The following is a 23,990-nucleotide window of genomic DNA, read 5'->3' on the forward strand; positions in this document are numbered from 1 at the left end:
TGAATTAATAATGGTTCGTACTTGGATGGGAGACCACCAAGAAAGTTCTGGGTTGCCATGGAGAGGTAGACAATGGCAAACCATGCCTGAACATCTCTTTTCTTGATAATCCGAAGGGATTGCTATAAATCAGCTGCAATTGGACGGCACTTTCTGCCATCATCACCCCCAAATAACAAAGGGGTGTGGCAGGGTTTTTCCCCCTTCTGCATGACTGTGACATGCAGAACTTGGGGCTGACTTACAGTGACCCCATATGGTGCCCGAGGCAGGAGACAGATGGAGATGACCAAGGACTGCTCCCCAGATCCGTGCCAGAGCTTCAGTCTGCCCAGACCATGCCCCCCTGCAGCCCGATGGGCCAGCTTGTAAAGAAGGACCAGCTTGTATAGCTAGGAGTCGGAGGCCCACCCTGACCACATCCCAACACCAGAGCGGAGGCAGAGGTCAGCTTTCTCCCGCAGAGCCCCGGCTTTTCGAGAAACCGCCCTCCCCAGAAAGCAGAAGCGACGGTGCATGTTATTTCTGCTGATGCAGCGTTGGTGCGCAAAATCTTATCCCACAAAGGGACAGAGCCAGCTGCGACTGGGGGATCCAGAGCGATAAACACAAACCGCGGGCTTAACGCCCCCCCACGTCTATAATGCAGAGATAAGATGGACTTTTATCCGCCACAGGCCTGGGCAGTCAGCTCTCTGCGTCAGCTATCTGGAGGAATCACCGCAGGGAGAGACTGATAACACCAAGAGGTGCTAGAAATCAAGCTGGAGCCAAATGAGAAAAAAATATTTATAATAATAATAATATAGAGCTTGGAAGTGGGGGGGTGGGGGATGGGATGGGAACCTGACAGCCCCATAAGAACATAATGATAATTATGAAAGCAGAAGCAGGTGACCAGGCGAGGAAAAAAGGAAAGTGGGAAGTCAGGTAAATGCTGGAACTTTTTTCTTCCTGAGTCATTTCTCCATCACATGATACCAAAGGAGTTAGCCCAAACCTCCAGTGGCCAATCAAAGAGATGGCAGGAGGGGACGGGGATGCATTTTTAAACACATGTTCATTTAATAAACTGACCATAATCTAGCATTGTATGGAAAGGGATTTCTTGTTCCAAAATTCACGTTTAAAGATGCAGGTGTTCTTGTCGTTCTCTTCCCCCTCCCCCTTTTGAAAGAGGAACTTCCTTTTCATTTCTCTGTGTGGTTTCTCTTGCGCCTTTTGGCAAGTTAGAAACATAGAAGCACAGAGCTGGAAGGGACCCCTAAGGTCATCTAGTCCAATTCCCTGCACAACACAGGAAATTCACAACTATCTCCCTCCATATCGCCAGTGACCCTTGATGTGTGTCCAAAGGAAGGCCAAAAAAAAAAATCCCCCAGATCTGTGGGAACATCTGGCCTGGAGGAAAACTATCATTAATCTAACACGTATTTGAGAAAGCGCAGAGCAGGCTGGGAAACATTTTGCGTTTGAAAGCGCTACAAAAGGATGGGATAGAAATCCAATAAATAAAAAATAGTTCCTTATTTGCAAGGAGCTTTCTGCATGGGAGATCTCATTCAAAGGCCTATGGCAGCCTTTCTCAGTTAATTTTTAATATATTTTTAAAAATTGTTAAAGATTAATCGGGTGATATGACCTCATATGGTCATGTCAACCTACCCTTCCCTCCCCAAATGGCCAATGACGGGCCTGGAGGGGGTGGGAAGGGGAGGGGCCTCAAGTGGGCGTGTCCCCAGCTCTGCTTCCCAACCACCTTCTGCACGACCGTGCCACTTCCGGGGTTTCTCGAAGCCTGGAGAATATTTCAGAGGTTTTCTAACGATTAAAACACAAAAGTTGAGAAAGGCTACCCTACAGGATTCCCATAATTCTGCTGTGAATTAGTAATAATATTATTATTTTTCTAACCTGCCCTTTCCGTGAGCCTCAGGGCAGGTCACCTCGACAGACGGCATGCTATGCTTATAGGGATCCCGATCTCGGCACAAGCTTTGGGGATTTTTCCTCCCCTTCTGAAAGAGGAAGGCAAATCTGATGCTACTCTCAGAGCTTGGGTCCACTCTCCACGTTCGCTCAACTTGACCCCCCCCCCATCCTACACAAGGGGCAGGAGGTTTATTCATGCTAATCAGTGCTATTGTATCACACCTGCGCACTGATGCGCCTGCCTGGTTCTCGGTGTGTTGTTTTATTTGCACAAGGGCAACAATGGCCGTGTTTGAACAGCTGACCCCCACCTAGCCTCCCTCCCGCGGAAGAATGAGATACTAATGGCTGTTTGAAGTTGGAGGATCAATAAAGCCAATCTGAAAAGAATGCTAATTAGCTCGAACGAATGGCAAGGGCGGCAAACGCGGAATGAAAAGCCATTAATTTCCCTCCCGTTAGCGTGGGAATATCTTTGAAGGAGGCGATTATAATCAAATGCCTGTTTTTTGAACTGCCGCTCCACGTACCCGCCAACCATTAGCCCATTAGACGGCGGAGAGCTGGTCGCAGCCACTATGTGCCCGTGTCGGTTGTGCCATCTGGATGTCACAGCCCCACCCCACCCTCGATGGCCCAAAGTTCTCATCAGATCTCAGAAGCTAAGCAGGGTCAGCCCTGGTCCATCCAGGCGTGGGAGACTGTCAGAGGCAGGCAACAGCAAACCACCTTGGAAGGTCACACGCCTTGACCCAGGTGGCCCATACTAACTTGGTCTCATCAGATCTCGGAAGCTAAGCAAGGCCAGCCCTGGCTAGTGTTTGGAAGGGAAACCACCAAGAAATTCAGGGCACGGAGGCAGGCAATGGCAAACTGCCTCTGAAAGTCTCTTGCCTTGAAAACCCTGTGGCAGGTCTGGCCAAACTGGGCTTAAAATCATAGAATCATAGAATCATAGAGTTGAAAGGGGCCATACAGGCCATAGAATCATAGAATCATAGAGTGGGAAGGGGCCATGCAGGCCATCTAGTCCAACCCCCTGCCCAACGCAGGATCAGCCCTAAGCATCCTAAAGCATCCAAGAAAAGAAAAGGCTTCTTCAGATGCTCATAGACTAGGGGCCATGCAGGCCAGCATGCAGGCAGGGGCTCATGGGAATTGTAGTTCGTGGAGCACTGGAGAGCCCTGCCCTATAGGATCACCCTAAGTCAGCTGTGATCTAGTAGCACTTTCCAACACCACTTCAATCAAGTCCTAGTCACCTGGGATTTTTATGGGGCCACATCTCTAGTTGGCACGGTGAAGGTCTTGCATACCCTTCCCTCATCATGTCATGTGATAGATGGGCACTGAGTAGTCCCGGAAGAGGCCCGTTGCATAGTGGCTTGATTTGTACGGTCTTCCCTTTCTTCTCGTGTGAAGAAAGAATAACGCTATCCAGGCCATTATGCATGCAGCCCTTCCCATGCATGGGCTTGCTCACATGTGGTGTTGTGTGTGGCAGCAGTGAAGAGTCATGGTGGTCCTTCACAGAACCAAGTGGAAGGACTGCCCATTGACGGCCTAGGTCAAGCCCATCTCCTGGTCTGAATTCCTTCTCCTGAAAGTCCTCAGACATTTTCCCCAATGAGAAACCCACCCGTTAGCTCTGCATTTTGCGTTGGGCGATGTCCAGCGACATCTTGAGCTGGGCAGATGATCAAGGGGAACACGGGTTGCTCAAAAGTTGTGCTTGTGTGGGTTTCCCCCCCCCTCTCCCCGGCAGCAGCATATTTCTGCTCTTTTGCTATTTCTGCAGGCATTAGCTCGGGGAATTGACTCAATGTCGCTGAGCTCCTTCGAAATGTCACCGTTGGCATCGAAAAATTCCAGAGAGCGGAGAAGCCGAAGAAGGAAAAAGAAATCCTCCGGGGGAGAAGATTACAGTGAGGACCCAAAAGGTCTGAAATCTGAATCGGAAGACGGGCAGCGGAGGACGGTTAGTCTGCCCTAAAAAAATGGCAAAGGGGGAGACACTTGCTGTGTTGGAGAAGAGGAGAACAATGAGACTAGAGCAGGGGTAGTCAACCTGTGGTCCTCCAGATGTCCATGGACTACAATTCCCATGAGTCCCTGCCAGCAAATGCTGCCTGGGGCTCATGGGAATTGTAGTCCATGGACATCTGGAGGACCACAGGTTGACTACCCCTGGTCTGTAGTATCTCCACACTACAAGACTAAGGCCAGCTACTTTGATATGTCTGGGATGTTGAAGGGTAGAGCCCAGTTTCATTAGCCCTCAGGGGCTGTGTGTTTGGGGGGACCACCAAGGAAAGCTCCGCAGAGGAAACAATCTGCTTTTCGCTGGCTTTGAAAGCCACTACTGGGGTTACCATAAGATCAGGAGTGGTGTAAGGATTTGTAGTGGCCAGTTTAAGGATTCCGGGGCCCTACAATTGCAGGAGGAACAGCCAGACTAGGGGCGGAGGGGTCTCCCATAGTGGAAAGGGCTGTCACTCCAAGTGTCCTTAAAGAGGAAAATGGGGGAAGAGAGAGACTGCAGCACTGATCTGAGAGGGGAAGGCACTCTGTGGGGCCCCTGGAAACACAGGGTCCATGGCATGTGCTACATGAATAAACCAGCCCTGCATAAGATGACTACTACCTGACTTTCCACACAAGTATCTGCAGACCACCAGCACCAAAGAAGGCCCTGAGAAGAATCCCGAGAGAATAGTCTTCCAGCGTCCTCTGAATTAGTTGCTTCTCTGTTCCTAGTACCCACAGCTCCAGATTGCCTAGGTAAACATGTGGGTGGGTTATGAATGGAGGTTCTCATCTTCTGCAGGTGGCCCTTCAGTTGGCTGCCAACTCCATGGCGTTGCGAAACGCATAACAACCCAGGGCCAGAGAATCCCTAAATGCTAAATTAACATAAGAACATAACATCAGAAGAGCCCTGCTGGCTCAGACTTAGCAGAGCGTTACCCTGGCTTCTTTCCAGCCTTCTAGTAAATGGAGATGTAGGGAAGAAGCTGGCTTTGGCAGGTCCTTCCACCTGCAGTCAGATGTCAGTGTTTACATTTTGCTTTTATCAGTTGCACTCCCTCAACAGAAAAATGGGAAATGGGATAAATATAATGATAATGGAGGCAAGTCTACATGGAACTACCTCTTCCACTGTGCTCCCCAAAGAGGGTTAAGGGCATCTGACCAGGACCTGCTCAGGATCCCTGGCCCAAAGGAAGTGAGATTGGCCTTGATTAGGGTCAGGACTTTCTCAGTCTTGTTCCCAGCCTGGTGGAGTGCTCTGCCAAAAGATATCAGGGCTCTGCAGGAGCTTAACCCAGGGGTAGTCAACCTGTGGTCCTCCAGATGTTCATGGACTACAATTCCCATGAGCCCCTGCCAGGAAACGCTGCCAGGGGCTCATGGGAATTGTAGTCCATGAACATCTGGAGGACCGCAGGTTGACTACCCCTGCCTTAACCAGTCCTGCAAGACCTGAAAGACACAGCTGTTCCATCAGGCCTATGGCTGAGGCCCAAATGGACCGTCAAGAAGTGCTGACCTCACTGCTGAAACAAAGGAAGACCTGCCCTCCAAGGATCTCAACCCCACCAGCTCAAATTAGTTGGGGGCTACTGTAAATTATAAAAAACCCTTCCATGATTTAATGTTAGCCTTTGATTTTATTACGAGATTGGTTTAAACCAAATTGTTGCCTCTCCTGAGCTATCCAGGGAAGGCGGGATACAAAGCGTATTTATCATCATCATCATCATCATCATCATCATCATCATCATCATCATCATCATCATCATCATCATCATCATCATGTATAACAGGTTTCCAAATATCTAAAACATATGTCCATTGGCATCTATATGCTGTGTCTTCAAAATACTGCTGAAGTTTCAAAGTCCACAATCCTTTGATTTTCAAGATATGGACATTTCTTTCCAATGTTGCAATATAAGTCTTTTAGCTGTAGGATGGGCAGCTGAAGGCGGGATTGTTTCCACTGACCATCAGTTGGCCTCCAAGAGATAGTTTAAAAGTCCCTAAATATGGGGAAAACCTCTGCCTGAGACCCTGGAACGCCACTGCCTGTTTGAATAGACAGTACTGACTTGGATGGACCGAGGGTCTGAGACAGAATAGTGCAGGGGTCGTCAAACTGCGGCCCTCCAGATGTCCATGGACTACAATTCCCAGGAGCCCCTGCCAGTGAATGCTGGCAGGGGCTCATGGGAATTGTAGTCCATGGACATCTGGAGGGCCGCAGTTTGACTACCCCTGGTATAGTGAAACCACAAGCTTTCTTGCATTCCGGGCGTCACCAGAAAGAGTTCTTGTCTCCTCATCTAGCTCACCGGCTCAGAGCCTCTCTAATCAAAAGGGTCGGCCCGTGTAAATCTTTCAACCCTTAACCGTTAATGGAGTTAGCGATGCTCGCCTATTGCATTGATAATGCGTGGAGGATGTGCTGAACAAATGACACCGTGTGAGGGCACTCGGATTTTCCTGTCTATCCGGTTCTCGAGTGACACATGAATGGGTTGTTTTCTTTTCTCTTTTTTTTTTGCTGCGTTTGTCCCGAGCCTTTATTCCTTCCCTGCCCCTCCCGTTTAATTGAGCGGGTTGCCTTTCTAATTGCAAGATCGTTAGTGGCAGAGCGGCAGAGCAAACCGCTTTCCTCTGAACGGGCTCCGGCACACGGAACGAAATGTCAGCCTGGGCGTGGAAGAAAGCGACACATTTCTCAGCATGTTCCTTCCACTGATGAGTCGGCTTTTTGTTTGGCGTCCTTGAATTTGTCATCTGCAGACACACACGCACGCACGCACACACACACAAAAGCGAACCATGGCAAGGAGTGTGCCCCTTCATACAATGCCTCTCTCTCACAAAGGCACCTTTTTGGGACGAGCGTGGTAAAGTCATCTCGAGCCTAAACTGACTTTATTATATCGACAAACAGAATCAGCTTCCATGGACTTTTAACCTAGCCCAGATGGGAAACATTTGGTCTTCTTTCTGCATCGTCACCCCCTGTTGTTTCTGGGGATGTGCACCAGATAAAAATTTGGTACATTTCAGATTCGGGCCAAATCGATTCCGCTGAATCCAAATCACCCGAATCAGTGGTTTGTTATAGCGATTTGGATTGAGCAAATCAAATCAAATCAGAATAACCTTGGCATTATAAAAACACATATTGAGAAAAATGGTTCACCACAGATCAGATAAGTATAGTGAATCCGTAAGATAGGAATAAAAAACTTTGCATAGAAAGCTTCAGCTGCCGAAATTTGGGAATCGTTGTCATCCAGGAGATTTTGGGTTAATAACTGATCAAAGTGTCAAGGTTTTGCTTTCAGCAGTAGGGGCAGCTATAACATGCGACTGGATGAGTGTTTAAAAGAGAACATGGAGGTCACCTCAACTGAGTTGGCTTAGCAAGAGCAGATTGGTTCATTATAAGGAAGGTGACTATATCTGCCTCTTGACCAGGCTGTTAGAAGTAGACTTAACCAAGCCAGCAGAAAACAGCAGCTCAGAGATGGGTCTGAGTGTGGAGAAATACGAGGGCAGTAATCTGTAAATAGGCATGAGAACACCAAAGCCGGAGAACACCAAAGTGTTTGGCAAAGTTGGCCATTGTGGACCTGCCCAGGGAAACTGAGAGGCAGGAGATCAAGGGTGGAGAGGTGTTCTTTAGTCAGCATGTACTTTGCGGACCCTCAGTTGAAAGGATATCCAGGGGGAAAGATCTCAGCCTTCCACCGGAGCCTGGAAAAATGCTGCCAGTCAGAATAGGCAGCAGGAGATGAGATTGATTATTGACACAATGCCATGAATCACAATTATTTGAGTCCATGATTTGATGATAGAAGCTGCTTGGGGGGAGGGGCTTCGCCTGTTGGCACAGCTTACATACGAGGGGCTCCTAATGGGGCCAAGGTTGGCTGGGAAACGCCATGAGTTTAAAACAGTAGAAGAAATATGTACAAAATCAGGAGACATGAACTTTGGCAGATGGTGAGTGGGTGGGCAGGAAGGGATGTGCCAGTGTTTGTCTCTTGTGGCCCTTCCTTGCAGACCCAGGGAATTGCTGATCGCCTCCAACCCAGGTTGAATTCTGGAAATTTGGGGTGGTGGTGGTGGGGGAGTCACTTGAAATTGGGGTCACTGTGGATGGGCAGGCAGCTGTGAGTTCCTGTATTGTGCCGGGGGTGGGACTAGATGACCCTGGAGGTGCCTTTTAGGTCCAGGAGTCTATGAAATCCCCCCATCGGCCCTCTCCCAGTTGCTGGCACAGAGGCAAGGAGAGGAGGGAAGAAGTTTCATACAGGGACTCACTTTGGGAGATAAATGGAAAAATGCATCCCATTCATTCCAAAGGGTGCTTTTTAAACATAAACCATATGCATGTAAGGAAAATTATGGTGGAAGAATTTGTTAGCTTTGTAATGGCCAACATTGGCGACATTGGCGAAATTGATGTCCTTCTCTCTGTTTCCCATCCCCTCCTCTTTTGGGTCCTTCAAGACTGTCCTGGGTTTCACCTCCGGTTCTCTGGAAAATTCGGTGAAGCGGAAGGCCAGCCATGGGAGTGTCTTCAGCTTCCGGTTGCGCGGCAGGGACATCGGCTCAGAGGCGGACTTTGCCGACGATGACATCAGCACCGCCGGGGAGAGCGAAAGCCAGCGAGGATCCCTGCTCGTTCCGAGGAACGGGAGGCGCCTGAGCGTGCAGAGTCAACTGAGTCACAGCTCGCCAAATTGCACGCTCAACGGCAAGAGGAACTCCTCGGTGGACTGCAATGGTGTGGTGTCCCTCATCGGAGGAGGAGGAAGCCCAGACCCAACTTCTCCAACGGACAACCTGTTGTGCCCGGTTATCATGGAGAAATCTGGAACTGGAGATTCGGTGAGTCTGTTTTTCATTGTTGCTCAGAAGCTGGGCTCTTATCATGACCCATCAAGCCAAATCTAACCAATCAGCCATGAGTCTTCCATTCAGGACTGATCTTAGAATCATAGAATCATAGAAACATAGAATCATAGAGTTGGAAGGGGCCATACAGGCCATCTAGTCCAACCCCCTGCTCAACGCAGGATCAGCCCTAAGCATCCTAAAGCATCCAAGAAAAGTGTGTATCCAACCTTTGCTTGAAGACTGCCAGTGAGGGGGAGTTCACCACCTCCTTAGGCAGCCTATTCCACTGCTGAACTACTCTGACTGTGAAAATTTTTTTCCTGATATCTAGCCTATATCGTTGTACTTGAAGTTTAAACCCATTACTGCGTGTCCTCTCCTCTGCAGCCAACAGAAACATCTTCTCTGTTTGGCTTGATCAATTCACATGGTTTCATCTTGCTTATGTTTACGGTGCATTCCAAGACAATGGCGTGTTTCTGTTCTTGAGAATTTAGGAGTATATAAGAATCTCAATGGTTCAGTATCCTCAAAGGCACAAAAGCACAACCCCTTGTTGAATAGGGAACGTAGGTCCATAGAGAGACCTTGACTCAAGAGTGAGTGGGGCTACGGTAGAAAAAGTCCCCAAGCCTGTCTTGGGATATGTAGGATGGCCATATCTCCTCCAGTGAGGACCAAGGACATAACGACATTGTTGTTGTAATGGGTTGCTACAAGGTACTTCCTGCTTATCTCCCATGGTTCTTTGCCTGAATAAAATTGCCAGCAAGTAGAAGCCTGAGAAGGAGATCTATATATCTGTCTATCTAGCTGTCTGTCTGTCTGTCTGTCTGTCTGTCCGTCCGTCATCTATCTGGCAGATCACAGTATTTAAAATATTAAACCCCATATAAAATACAATAAACAGATAAAAACAACTCAACTCAGATGGCGGACACATAATCCCATTTTAGTCCCCTAGTCTCCGATCTTCTGTGGGAATTAGGTATAAACTGGGGCGATGGCAAGGCCCCATCCTGGGGGTCCAGATTGTATAAGGACGGGAAAGGAACTGCTCTTATCACCCAGTATTCGGCCCACCTCAACCAAAAGCCTGGCGGAAGTGCTCCGTTTTACAGTATGACATCATATCTGGGCAGAAACTGGAAGTGACCATATGGTTTTAACCACAGAGTTTCGACTGAATCCTAGAGTGGCAGGACATCACTTCCGGTCTTTCCCTGGAAGTGACATCACACCATTGTCGCAACTGCTTCCCCCCCCCCCTTCATTTACCCCTCACCGCCATTCTACCAAGCGACAATGAGAGTCGAGGGTAGTGGGTTGCCAGGATACACATGCTCTTTCCCCCCCCCCCCCATGGAAACACAGTTCTAGGGAAACACAGTTCTAACAGGACCATGATGAAAGTCTTCTTCCCCCTTTTCACCTCTTTTGGTCAGTAACATTTCCTGTTTCTTTCAACTTCATGCAAAGTGCGACAGAACAGAGAGCGCCGGGCTCTGTTTTTATCCCGCGTAACCTTTCCCCATCAAATGCCAACTGTGAAGTGCGCTGCTTATGAACAATCCTTTTATTTATTTGTGTTTTCACTAATGCATTCCCTGAGCCACGTCTGGAGCACATTAGCAGCTTAGTGCTTCTGCGTTTTGCTCACTTACAGCTGTTGTGCCTCCGAGCTAAGCACGGGGCTCTTGACTCCCACTTCTGCCGGCAGGAGAGGAGAACACTCAGCATTTACAAAGAGGTATTGGTTTAAATCCCGTCGAGGGATCTTCCCTTGGCATCGACCTCACGACGCTTTATTAGTTCCAGGCACTGAGACGACAAAGGAGGCGCTGCTAAGCATCCTCCTTCTCAGATGTCGCTTTCTGCCTTGACGCGCACACACCAGAGGAAGTCTGTTGAAAATTAACTGGAGTGGGCAGCCCAGAGAAAACACTCTTAGCACCTCTGGGGTCGTCTAGGAAATCTCACCGAGGTGCTATAGCAACAGATGCTCCCTTTGGCGATGCAGAGGGGAGGACGTTCTTGGGCTCTTGCTTGGTTTGGGATTGCGTCTGCAGAGGCCGTGCGGAAACGGACAAGAAGCCCAATGGCACTGAACCGGCGGGCTTTCAGAGTCGGGCTTTTGAGAAAGAGGCTGGCATTCGGACTGCACTGTGACTTAATTCAGAGTTCAATACTCTCGTTCTTTACTTAAAAGCTTTATTTATAGCGTTCTTTATTTTAAAAATGAGCGTTGTTTTTATTCCAGTGGGGCTGTCACAGCTTCCTCCAGAACAGGAGTCCCCAACCTTTTGGGGGCAGCTATGGAATTCTGACACAGGGTGTGTGTGGGGAACACACAAAATGGCCGCTGCAGGAGGCGGAGCTAGCTTCAAAATGGCTGCTACATCTGACCTTCAGCCACAAGGTCAGCATTCTTGTGCTGTGCTGACAGCAGCTGACAAAGTAATGTTTTTGACCATAGATTGCCATCTAATGAGCCCTCCTCTATATAATACAACCCCCCTGTTATAAAAATCAGACAAGGACACCAGAGAGTTGAGAGGGATGTATTACTATAAGCACCCAATGCTGTTTTGTGTAGAGTAATGCAGAATGATGTTTTATTTGCATGGCTAATATTGGAATGGTATCGGTTTTAATGCTTGTGAGTCGCCACAAGCCGGCTGGGTCGGGAGCGGCAGGGTAGAAATCTAATTAATGAATTAAAATAAATAAATACAAATAAAAATCTGTGCAACCAATCAAATCTTCAATAGCCAATCAGAAGCTTTGCTGGACTTACGCCTAACCTGGCCATGCCTTCTTTTTAAAATTCACCTGGTGGATGACCGGAAAGGTGTTGACAGGCACCACAGAGCGGATGGACATAATAATATTAAAAGTAATCACCATTATCTTCATCATCTTTATTTTTGTATCCTGTCCTTCCTGGTAAATATAAATGCAATCATTATTTTAAAAATTGTGTCGTTGTTGTAGTTAGTTGCGAAGTCATGTCTGACCTATCGCAACCCCAGGGACAATGATCCTCCAGGCCTTCCTGTCCTCTACCATTCCCCAGAGTCCATGGAGTAAATGCATTCAAACCCCTGTATACATTCTATCCACCCAATTTCAGTAAAAGCTGGAAGGGAGGGATACCAGATCTTTGTGGAGGGATCTTTGTGGATGCCACACACCCTGTGTCAGAATTCCAAAGATCATTCTTTCTACCTTGGCACTTTGTTCTATCTGACCTTGATTGTAGGCCTGGCGGAACAGCTCTGTCATACGGGCCCTGCGGAACTAACTGCATAAGCTCCCTGAGGGCTCTGATCTCTTTCTCCGGAGTGTTCCACCAGGCCGGGGCCTTCCCCAGGAGTCTTATGTTGGACCATGTCACCTACTACCTGGTCTTTTTACCTGTATAACTTGACCTGGATAGTCCAGGCAAGCCCAATCCCATCAGATGTTGGAAGCTAAGCAGGGTGGGCCCTGGCTAGCCCTCGCAGGGGTGACCCCCAAGAAATATCAGAATTGTGAGGCAAAGGGCGGCAATGGCAAACCACTTCCACTTGTCTCTTTCCTGGCTTCTCAACACTTGTACACTGCACACAAAGCTATATGGTCAGTCAGTCAATCAGTCAGTCAGTCAATCAATCAATCAATCAATCAATCAATATAACTGCAGGATAGTCAACAGAAAACCGCCGAAAGAATTTGAAGAACAGTGGCATTTTTATATGGATTATATGGAGAGCCAGTTTGGTGTAGTGGTTAGGAGTGCGGACTTCTAATCTGGCATGCCAGGTTCGATTCTGCGCTCCCCCACATGCAGCCAGCTGGGTGACCTTGGGCTTGCCATGGCACTGATAAAACTGTTCTGACCGAGCAGTGATATCAGGGCTCTTTCAGCCTCACCCACCCCACAGGGTGTCTGTTGTGGGGAGAGGAACGGGAAGGCGACTGTAAGCCGCTTTGAGCCTCCTTCTGGTAGGGAAAAGCGGCATATAAGAACCAACTCTTCTTCTTCTTCTGGATTATCTTCTTTACTGATCTGTCAAATTCAGACCTAAAGAGGGGGAGGGATGATCTACTATTATATGTAACCACTATTATTACTCTTTTTGTAACTTTTAAAACAAATAAAAATATTATTAAAATATATATACAACTATATAAAACTGCAGGTACCAAGGATTGAACCTGGAACCTTCTGCATGCCTCACCAGTGAGCTACAGCCTCTCCTCTCTGCCTTCAGAGCATATGTGGGTCCTATTAAAGGCATTGTTATTCTAACCATGGGACTTTTGCGGCCCTGGGCTCCTAAGTTCAGATTTGTCAGGTGGAACCAAGTCTTTACATCCACAGTGAGACCATTTAAGGCATTGCCTTGAGTCGTCCAAGGTTTGAGCCATCCGTTTGCTGAAGGAATCAGCCAAGAGCTTCCCCTCTCCTCTCTGTAGCCACATATGTTTGGGTGGCCTGATGCCCACGCCCAAGCTGTCCTTCCTGTTTATTGTGCAGATCCATTTCCAAGCCACTGTGGAATTAAATAGCTGAGCACCAGCAGGCCCATCAGGAGTTGCTGCCTGCTGTGCCAGGGACTTCCTCCCTCGACCCAAGGACTTGTCGGTCACAGATCTATCCCTGCCAGCATCACACCTGTTGGAATCCATGTGTCAGTCAAAAACATTAGCAAAGGTCAAGACTGGGAAACAAAACAAAACAAAATCTCCGGCATGCCAAAATGGTTGGATGAAAATGTTCAGCATGTAGAAAGGAAGTTCCAGCAAAATTGTATCTGGCTGACAGTTTAGAATCGTAGAATCATAGTTAGAAGGGGCCACACAGGTCGTATAGTCCCACCCCTTGCTCAATGCAGGATCAGCCTCAAGCATCCAGGATAAGGTTCTGGCCAGCCACTGCTTGAAGAAGGCCAGTGAGAGGCCTTAGGCAGTCGAGCCTTGGGCTCACCACAGCTCTGATAAAGCTATTCTGACCGAGAAGTAATATCAGGGCTGTCTCGGCCTCACCTCCCTCACAGGGTGTCTGCTGTGGGGAGAGGAAAGGGAAGGCGACTGTAAGCCACTTTGAGACTCCTTTTGGTAAAGAAAAGCAGCATACAAGAACCAGCTCTTATTCTTCTTCAGTGATATCAGCACTCTCTCAGCCTCACCCACCTCACAGGGTGTCTTTTGTGGGGAGAGGAAAGGGAAGGTGATTGTAAGCTGCTTTGAGCCTCCTTTGGGTAGGGGAAAGTGGCATATAAGAACCAACTCTTCTTCTTCTTCTTCTTTTGCTCTGACCGAGCAGGAATATCAGGGCTCTCTCAGCCTCACCCACCTCACAGGGTGTCTGTTGTGGGGAGAGGAAAGGGAAGGCGAATAGAAGCCGCTTTGAGACTCCTTTGGGTAGAGAAAAGAGGCACAGAAGAACCAACTCTTCCTCTTCCTCAGTAATATCAGGGCTCTCTCAGGAATTTCAAGGGTGACAAAAATAATTTTCGACAACCATCAGCTACCTGACTCAAGCCAGCATTTTGCACCAGTGTGTTCTTAGACCTACCGTCTACACTTCCGCCTCTCTGAGCCCCCCTTTCTCCCCCGCGCTTAGTACTTAAAAAGAGCCTCGCTATATGCAGTAAATGAAAACCGCACCAGTACCCAAATGTAGCTTGTAGGCCGCATGCCCTCTATTTTCCTCTCTCCACACTCCTAATGGCCAGCACTCAAAAGCGGGGTTCACGGTATGGCGCTATAGATCTTCATTTACATGTAAATTGCCCGGCAATATATTTGTCCCCACAAGGTTAGGCTCATTCAAGTGGGAAGCATTTGCAATCACACGAAACTCTGAGAGGGATAGCTGTTGTCCGCCAACACAATCCCCGGACGTGTATGTGTTTTTCCTCCCGTTTTCTTAACATGTTTCTTTCCTAGCTGGGTTTTGCGTATGGGTTTGTGGCTGGATGATTTGGTCTTTGGACAGGACTTGAACAGCCTGGGGAGCAAAGGGCTGGCCTTTGGAATCCTGTAGAATGACTTACGTACTTGATTTTTATTTTTCTTCCCTCTCTCCCTGGAATGTATGTGCCACCTTTTCCCTAGCGTTCATAGCAGGTTTCTTAATGCTGAAGTGTGCAGATCACAAAACATGGCATGGCCAGTAACAATCAACTCACTTAGTAATGGATGGACTTGGTCACATCCAGACTTGGCTACTTTAACGTGTTGCGTGTGGGGCTCCCCTTGAAGACTGTTTGGAAACTTCCCCGGGTCCGAAACGTGGCAGCTAGGGTCCCCATAGGCCCTTGCATGAGTGCTGGAATCAAGTTAATGTTGCACCATCTGCATGGTTTTCTCTAAAGGGCCTTTGAATTAAATTGATAGAAATGGTGTGTCAGGAGGAGCAGCGGAATACTGGCCTGTTGGATTTTTAAAAGTGTTTTACTGATTTCTACTGGTTTTATTTAATTCTATGACTGGATTTTAAATTAATGTTTGGTGTGCCGTAGGCCATTTTGGAGCCTGGTTGTCACAAGGTGGTCTATAAAGAAGCTACGAGAACCAAATTGACGGCACATTTCACTTCCACCTTGCTGAACGGTGTGGGCGGGTCCATATCTGGATTAGGGTGCTCCTGGGGACTTCTGGGAACCATCCTGAAGCTCATAATGGGGGCCTGGCACAATCTGAGCGTTTTGAACTAACTAATGACTCAGTGAAGTCCAACAGGACTCAGAAAGAGAATTTGGGTCTGTCAACTACTGGGAGGACTTATCAATGGTAGCCCCACTTGCCAGAAGCGTAATAACATTATAGTTGAGGGGCTCATATCACTCCCCATTCATCCAAAAGTGAATATCAGCATAATCCTGGGGGCACTCTGGCATTTGGGCAAAACTCTGTGGATTAACCACAGAGTTTCCCCCAGTGCCAGAGTGTCCCCAGCAATATGCTGATGTCACTTCCAGGTGCACAAGAAGTAATGCTAACTCACTGGGACACGGTTGATGCCTTCCACACTGTGTTTCCCACCGTTTCTCCATGCCAACCAGCTGAGCAGTGACAACAAAGTATGGTTACCATAGAGTTTCTGGTGATTCCTAGAGCTGCCTTGTCACTTTCAGGTTTCCCCTAGAAGTGACATCTTCATGCTTGTAACATGAGCACCCCGCCATGCCCCTTACCCCAACCCTCCTGCCAGTTGCCTGGCAACCCCTTAACAAATCAGGAGAAACTGCAGGGATTCTCTGTTTCCTGACTTCAGGGTTTGGGAACACTCTGAGATAATTCTGTGCAAGCTTCTGTATCCTCCGTGGTTAAGGTACCACTGTGTGGTATTCACAAGCCATGGAGAGCATGCCGAAGCTAGCCCACCGATGCTTCTTGCGCCTCTGCCTCGTTACTCAGGAAGAGAAATTGTTTCGTGCTTCGCTGGAAGCCGTGCAAATAATCACTGTTGGTATATTCAGTTTATCAGAGCTTATTATCTGGGGGGGGGAAATGTAAAAGGGAACGCGAGAGACAGATTTCACTCACATTTCCCTCCGATTTCATCGGGAGCAGCAAAGTAATTTTGAGAAAAGTTTAATATTCTTGACAGAATCGCAGACATTTGCGTGGGAGGGCGGATAAGAAGGGAAATGTTTAATTTGTGTTTGTTTAAAGTATTGTCGAGCTTTTGTGAGGGCTGTTCAATGCCTGATGTGTATTGCCAATAATGAAAAATCTAAAGCTCGAGAGCCTCATTTATTAAAACCAACCAGGAGGACTTGGAATGACAATAAATGCCCTCCGTGTCATTCCTTTCTTGGTTTTCTCCTTAATTGCCCTTTCTTTTGCCTTTAATTGCCAATTGCATTGGATCCCTTTATCCTATAAAATTGAAACTGGGCAAGATCCAGGGGTAGTCAAACTGGCCCTCTGGGTGTCATAGAATCATAGAATCATAGAGTTGGAAGGGGCCACACAGGCCATCTAGTCCAACCCCTTGCTCAACGCAGGATCAGCCCAGAGCATCCTAAAGCATCCAAGAAAAGTGTGTATCCAACCTTTGCTTGAAGACTTCCAGTGAGGGGGAACTCACCACCTCCTTGGGCAGCCTATTCCACTGCTGAACTACTCTGATTGTGAAAAATTTTAGCCTATATCGTTGTACTTGTAGTTTAAACCCATTACTGCGTGTCCTCTCCTCTGCAGCCAACAGAAACAGCATCCTGCCCTCCTCCAAGTGACAACCTTTCAAATACTTAAAGAGGGCTATCAAGTCCCCTCTCAACCTCTTTTTCTCCAGGCTGAACATTCCCAAGTCCCTCAACCTATCTTCATAGGGCTTGGTCCCTTGGCCCCAGATCATCTTCATCGCTCTCCTCTGTACCCTTTCAATTTTATCTACGTCCTTCTTGAAGTGAGGCCTCCAGAACTGCACACAGTACTCCAGGTGTGGTCTGACCAGTGCCGTATACAATGGGACTATGACATCTTCTGATTTTGATGTGATGCCCCTGTTGATACAGCCCAAAATGGCATTCGCCTTTTTTAACACTGCATCACACTGCCTGCTCATGTTTAGTTTACAATCCACAAGTACCCCAAGATCTCGTTCACACGCAGTGTTACCTAGAAGCGTATCCCCCATCCAGTAGGCATGCTTTTCATTTTTCTGACCCAGATGCAGAACTTTACACTTATCTTTATTAAATTGCATCTTGTTCTCATTTGCCCATTTTTCCATTGTGTTTAGATCTCATTGAACTCTGTCTCTATCTTCTGGAGTATTTGCCAGTCCTCCCAATTTGGTGTCATCTGCAAACTTGATGAGTAGTCCCTCCACCCCCTCATCTAGATCATTAATAAATATGTTAAAAAGTACCGGGCCGAGCACCGCGCCCTGAGGTACCCCAGCTGGCAGGGGCTCATGGGAACTGTAGTCCATGACTACCCCTGCTCTAGACCAACATGGGAAGTGGGCTCCACTAACTTCTATTATTGTGGTTGTTGTTGTTATCATTATTATTTATTTAATCTCTAGGCTGCCCCTCCCCGCACAGCAGGCTCGAGATGGCTTACAACAGGGGTAGTCAAACTGCGGCCCTCCAGATGTCCATGGACTACAATTCCCAAGAGCCCCCTGCCAGCATTCCATGGACATCTGGAGGGCCGCAGTTTGACTACCCCTGGCTTACAACATAAAATGTATACAAAGATTAAAATCATAAAACATAACCATAGAAACAATACATGGCAAAAGAGCGTCAGAGTTCGTTTGCCCTTGCCAGACTCAGCATCATGGCCTTGGCCTTCCTTGGTGGTCTCCCATCCAAAGACCAACCGGGGCGGACCCTGCTTAGCTTCCGAGATCCAGAGGCTTGGAGGCAGAATGGAACCCCCAGCACGAGGGAGATTTCCTGCGTCTGGAGTCTCTATGAATAGCAGCACACCTGGGAATCGCTTTTCTGCCGGAGGTTCGCTTTCTAAACCCCGGGCTCCGCATCTTTTGAATGCGGAAGATGAAAACAGACAAGGACGTGCACATCCCCAGCTATTGAGAAACAGGGTGTGTGTGTGTGTGTGTGTAGTTAACCAGCTGTGCCTCCCTCCACAGACGACGCCGTCGGAAGAAGTGAGCAAGAAGAACCTTCTGTCTCCCCAACGCCTTTCGGTGGATCAGTCAGAGGAACATTTTCAAAGGCAGCGCGCCGTGAGCGCCGTGAGCATCATCACTAGTGCCATGGAAGGTAAGAGGCCCCCTTGAAGCCGGACTGCGCCTGATGTTCAATCGGAGAAACTGAGACCACTGTAGAAAGAGGGGCCACCTGAGGTCACCATGCCTCTCCCTGCCTTCCCCCACAGGAGCTGGGGCAGCTCTTTCCTTCCCCCTTCCCCCTCCGTCTTTAAGCCCACCACGGTGAGCCTCATGCGCAGATTCTTATAAAGTCGTGGCTATTAGCCATGCTGACTAAAGGCATGGCATCCGCTGCAGCTCATTGCCGGGAGCAGGAGCGGTTTAAGGATTTGTGAGGCCCGTAGCCCTAGGGCTAGTTTAAGGATCTGCTGGGCCCTAGCAGAGGGCGATTGCAGAGGGAGCGGCCAGACTGGGGGTGGAGGAGCTCCCCACAGTGGAAAGAGGTGTCATTCCAGGTGTCTTTAAAGGGGGAAAAGGGGGGAAGGAGAGAGACTATGGATCCATCCTGTCTCTTTCGAGTGACAGCGGCTCTCCACGGCCTCAGGAAGGCCAAGGTCTTCCCCAGAGCTGCCGTAACTGAGATCCTTTTTGAACGGAGGTGCCCAGAACTGTGCCCGGAGCCCTTGCGCATGTCAAGCGTGGGGGTCTCCCGCTGTTACCGTTCCTTTGTTCCCCCAGCTCTGAAAAGCTGCTTCTATAAATACGACCAAAGTAATATTTTTGCAGCTCTTTTAGAACAGTGGAACAGTATGAGAATTCCTGAACCTCTGAAAGAACGAGAGTTTAGATTCATGTCCGGTAGTGCCTGAGGAACCCACAAGATTTGGGGGGTATAAACTTAGGGGAGAGAGGATGCTTGAAAGCTCGTACTCCGAAAATCGTCTTGTTCATTAAGGTGCCCCTGGACTCAGTTCTTTGAGAGCTCACGTGGATGATCTGTGACCTTGCATTGAGCAAAGGCAAAATGAAGCCAACCCTTGCTGAATTCTCTTTCAGGCGTGGCGAAGTGGCCAAACGGCCAGGGCTCAGATATTTTCGCAGAAGGGTCACCTTTAACAATGCCTGTCGTGACCACCATGAGGTTGCAAAGTTAAGGCCAGTAAGAAAGAGACATACAGCTGACACAGGGTTATTTTTTTTTAAACCCTCCCTTACTCCGTGCTGCCAGTTCTGGCCCAGGGGGTAAGAAGCAAGGTCAATGAGACAGGATTGGGTTGCATTTTATCATGAACTGTTTTACATGCCTTGGAGGGGCTGATGTGGGAGTTTCTCTGCCATTATTGGTCCTTGATAGCTAAGGAAAAGTTGAGAGATTGCCAATTACAGCCATTGTGAAGGGTTCCCTGTACTTTTCTTGATTACATCTGGATTTTGCATAATTGCCTCTTATACTGTACTTCTTGCATGGTGTGGCCTTCTGACCCTGCCACTTGCCAATTTCCCCCCTTCCTAACTCACATGCATCAGTCCAATCAGAATCACAGAGAGCTGGAAGGGGCCACAAAAGGCTGTCCAGTCCAGCCCCCTCTCCGCACACACCTCTTCTTGGGGACTTGAAAATCATATCCTCCTGTCAGGTGCTCATCTAATCTCCTCCTAAAAGAATTCAACAAAGGAGCTTCCACCACCCTCCAAGGCAGCCCGTTCCAACTACAAAGAGCCCTCCCCATCAGAAAATGCTTCCTAATATTTAAGTGGCACTTCTGTTCCCGTAATGTGAACTCATTGCTTCTAGGTCTGGTCTCTAAAGCTGCAGTAAACCAGTTGGACCCCTCTTCAACGTGTCTACCTCTTACGTAGTTAAAACATAGTTCTCCCATCACCCCTCGCCCTCCTCTTCTCCAAGCTACAAACACCTCGCTCTCAACCTCTCCTTGTCACGAACGGATTCCAACCCCACAACCATCCTAGTCATCTTTCTCTGAACATGTTCCAGCTTGTCAGGATCCTTCTTTTTATATAGTATATTTTTTTTATTTAGAGAGAAGCGAAGAAAGAAATCCTGCAGAACTGCTGTTTAGAAAAAAGGATATACACAGAGCTTACATTTAGCGATACACACCTTGTTCTTTCTTCATGTTACAGGCCACATACTTCATTTTCTTCTTACAGTGTCTAGATCACATATTTATTTTCACCTCCATTTCAACTGTTCAATATAGACTAGTATTGGACTCTATTTTCTGCTGGATTCCGAAGCTGATTTGTTGTGTACCATATGTGTATGTTTTGCCATGGTTGCATATTCCGTCAATTTATTTATCCAATTTGTAATATCTGATGATGATTCTTTTTTTCCCCATCTTGATGCATAAAGAGTCCTAGCAGCTGTTACCATACAGTTAACAAGTTCGTTATACATTTTAATATTATTTGTTACCACATTTAATAGCATACATTTTGGATCCAACACATTTCATCATGAATCATAATGCAATATTTCCTTGCCCTCTGGCACGTCCACCACGTATGGTAGAATGATACATTTTGACATTTCCAACCATTGCCATTATCTTAGTAATTCTTGCAATGTCTTAGGAGGCAGTATACCATCTGAAAAACATTTCGCACCAATTTTTCTTTTAGCATCTGACATTCAGTAAATTTCTACCCATTAACCCACAATCCCTCTCATTGGTCTATGCTTATATTCTCTCCAATATGCTAGGCCCATTTTATCATACACTCTTGGCCCCTCACCCGGACAGACAGCAGTTCTAGTCAGTTGGGTGAGGGCCCAATCGGAAGGTGCAAAGCGCCTTCCAATTGGGCTCTCACCAGCACAAGCCAGAGCTCTGCCCAGAAGCCGAACCAACTGCCGTAAGTACGCAGTCAGTCTGGCAGTCCGGCCTCACCGCCGGGGAGGGAGCCTGGGATGGCTTCCCTGGGGCCTCGTCGGAGTTGGGGGGGGGCTGGGGATGGCTTCCCCGCGGCCCGCCAAGCACACCGGCCGTGCAGGGACAGCGGGTGTGCTTGGCAGGTCTTAGGGAAGCCACGGGGCCCAGGGGCCCACCGAGCACACCTGCTGCCTCGCTGGCCCGCCGGGTGTGCTTGCCAGCCATGGGGGGGGGGGGAGGGGTCCTTCTAGTAGTTAATAAAACATCTAAAATCTTATTCCAGCATTTCATATGTACAGATGGAACTAGCAACTGCATTTATACAGAAAGAGGTGGGGCCAGCTGAGGGGCCAGTAATGGAATTCTAGGGCCCCTTGTCAGGGCCCAGATCTCAATAAGAAGGATGTTCTACCAGGCCAAAATCACCTGGTCCTGGTCCAGCAACCAAATGCATGGTTATAACTGACCTTATTGGTGGAAAAGATCTTTGCACATGTGCAATGAACACGTGCCTTCCCTTTCTTCTCCTGGGCCTTCACCGGCCGGTGTGCCATGTGCTTCCTTCGACCTAGAGCTTGAAGAATCTCAGCAGAAGTGCCCCCCTTGCTGGAACCGCTTTGCCATGAAGTTCCTCAACTGGGACTGTTGCCCCCTCTGGCTGTTGGTCAAGCAGAAGGTCAAGTTTGTCATCATGGACCCCTTCAGCGACCTTACGATCACCCTCTGCATTGTGCTGAACACACTGTTCATGGCCATGGATCACTATAAGATGACAAAAGACTTTGAGGAGATTCTCAACATTGGAAACCTGGTAAGCAGATGCCGTTGTGGTGTTTCGTGTGCTCGGCCCAGAGGGGAGAAGGCTGGGTTCGATAGATTTGGGACTTTTGAACTTGGCTGGGTCCTGAGTCCCTCCAGAAAAATACAGCTGCACAACAACAGAGCATTTTGAAAGCATGCAGTTATTAGTTTCTTTTGTGGATAAGGCACAGATCCAGACTCACAATGCTCTGAGGTTTAAAAGAGTAATCTTTACTGGGAAAGCTTATTTACAAAAATATATCATATTCACCTGCTTCAGTCTCCTTACCAAAGCAGAGTTCAAAAGCTTAAAGAGTAGCTACAAAAGCAGCACATTGGAAGCCTCAATGGCTAAGTTGCAGGCAGACTACATGCTCACACCTCCGCAGCTCGAGACAGCTGAGTCTAATGGCTGCTTGCTTGCTTGCTTCAAAACACACTAAGTTGCTCTTCCTGATGAAAGAGGAAGTGAGCGGGAGCCCAGCTTAAACAAAGGAACGCCCAGAGCATATGGCTCAGGACTCCCTGCAGCAACACCAGTGACCGCTTGAGGCCATTAATGAGCAGAGAGGCTTAAACAGCATAACAGCAGTCCTTTATGCCTGACTTCACCAAATTACTTACTAATTGCAATTTCAACACATGGGCCAGGAAAAAAAAAACATTTCTTCCCAACTCAGAAAGCCAAGCACTGCCAACAGACCTCAAAGCTCTGGCCGGCTTAAACAACCCAAACTGTCAGGGCCAAGACTCATGAGTTCATAGAAGGTAGCGGCCTTCATGACATCTTTAGGTGGTAGATTCAGTGAGTAAGCTGCTCATTGCACGAAGAGGTCCTGAAACTGTGAGTAACTGTGGCCTTGGGAGAAGGCCTGGAGTGCTGACTAGGGTTGCCAACTCCTGCTGGGGAAACACCTGGAGATTTGGGGGTGGGGGGATCCTGGGGAAGGTGGGGTTGGAGGAGGGGAGAGATGCCTGAAGGGTTTACTGCAACAGCATCCACCCTCCAAAATAACCATTTCTTCCACATGAACAAATCCCAGCTGTCTGGAGGTCCACTGTAATTCTGGGAAATCTCCATCTGGAGGTTGGCAAGCCTAGTGTCAGGTCATTAGTGAAAAATAATACTTCTCCTTATCTCTATTCAGAGCCGGCATGGTGTAGTGGTAAAGAGCAGTGGCCTCTAAATCTGGAGATCTGGGCTTAATTCCCTGTTTCTCCATATGCAAACAGCTGGCGGATCTTGGAGCAGTCACAGTTCTTCCAGAGCTCTATTGCAGAGCAATTCTCTTAGAGCTCTCTCAGACCCACCCACCTCACGAGGTGCCTGTTGTGGGGAGAGGAAGGAAAAGTGGCTTGTAAGCCACTTGGGATGCCTTCGGGTAATGAAAAGTGGGGTATAAAAAACCAGTTCCTCGTGTGTTTCCATAACCACAACACCACGGCAGCTCTCAGCATGACTTCTTGCCAAGTGCTCCTAAAGGACTGTAGCGTTCAAAGCAGTATGGGAACACTGGGGATTATGTCCCGGCACCCTTCCCTGCGCAGTGAGCCTTTTGTTTGTTTTATTGAAGGAAACGAAAATGAGCCAGGTCGATTCCCAAGAGGCAGCATGTCCCCAGATGTTAATCTTTGTTTACAGCGACGACGAAATATCAGTTGAAAGCGATGATCAAGGGGACGCGGCGTTCGGCCTGCCGGCTCTGCGGGCTGTTTGGAAAATGCTGCAACAGCAGTTCAGGGCCGTGCCGAACCTGGACTCCTGGGCTGTCGTTCAGAGGAGGCCAGGACGCTGTTTTTGCTGGAAGCCA

General features: G+C 48.2%; 1 protein-coding gene across 17 annotated transcripts in view; it reads left to right on the forward strand.

The window, feature by feature from the left end:
* Window positions 1–23,990, forward strand: part of LOC143820810 (sodium channel protein type 5 subunit alpha-like) — a 245,193-nt gene that overhangs the window by 112,011 nt on the left and 109,192 nt on the right. For all 17 annotated transcript variants that reach the window (XM_077304089.1, XM_077304071.1, XM_077304078.1 and 14 more), the window contains 4 exons: window positions 3,731–3,910; window positions 8,467–8,847; window positions 18,461–18,593; window positions 21,951–22,189. In XM_077304089.1, coding sequence (XP_077160204.1) covers window positions 3,731–3,910; window positions 8,467–8,847; window positions 18,461–18,593; window positions 21,951–22,189 — 933 coding nt within the window. The remainder of the gene's footprint in view (window positions 1–3,730; window positions 3,911–8,466; window positions 8,848–18,460; window positions 18,594–21,950; window positions 22,190–23,990) is intronic.

The sequence above is a fragment of the Paroedura picta genome, chromosome 11 (genome assembly GCF_049243985.1).
Source record: "Paroedura picta isolate Pp20150507F chromosome 11, Ppicta_v3.0, whole genome shotgun sequence".
NCBI classification, from domain to species: Eukaryota; Metazoa; Chordata; class Lepidosauria; order Squamata; family Gekkonidae; genus Paroedura; species Paroedura picta.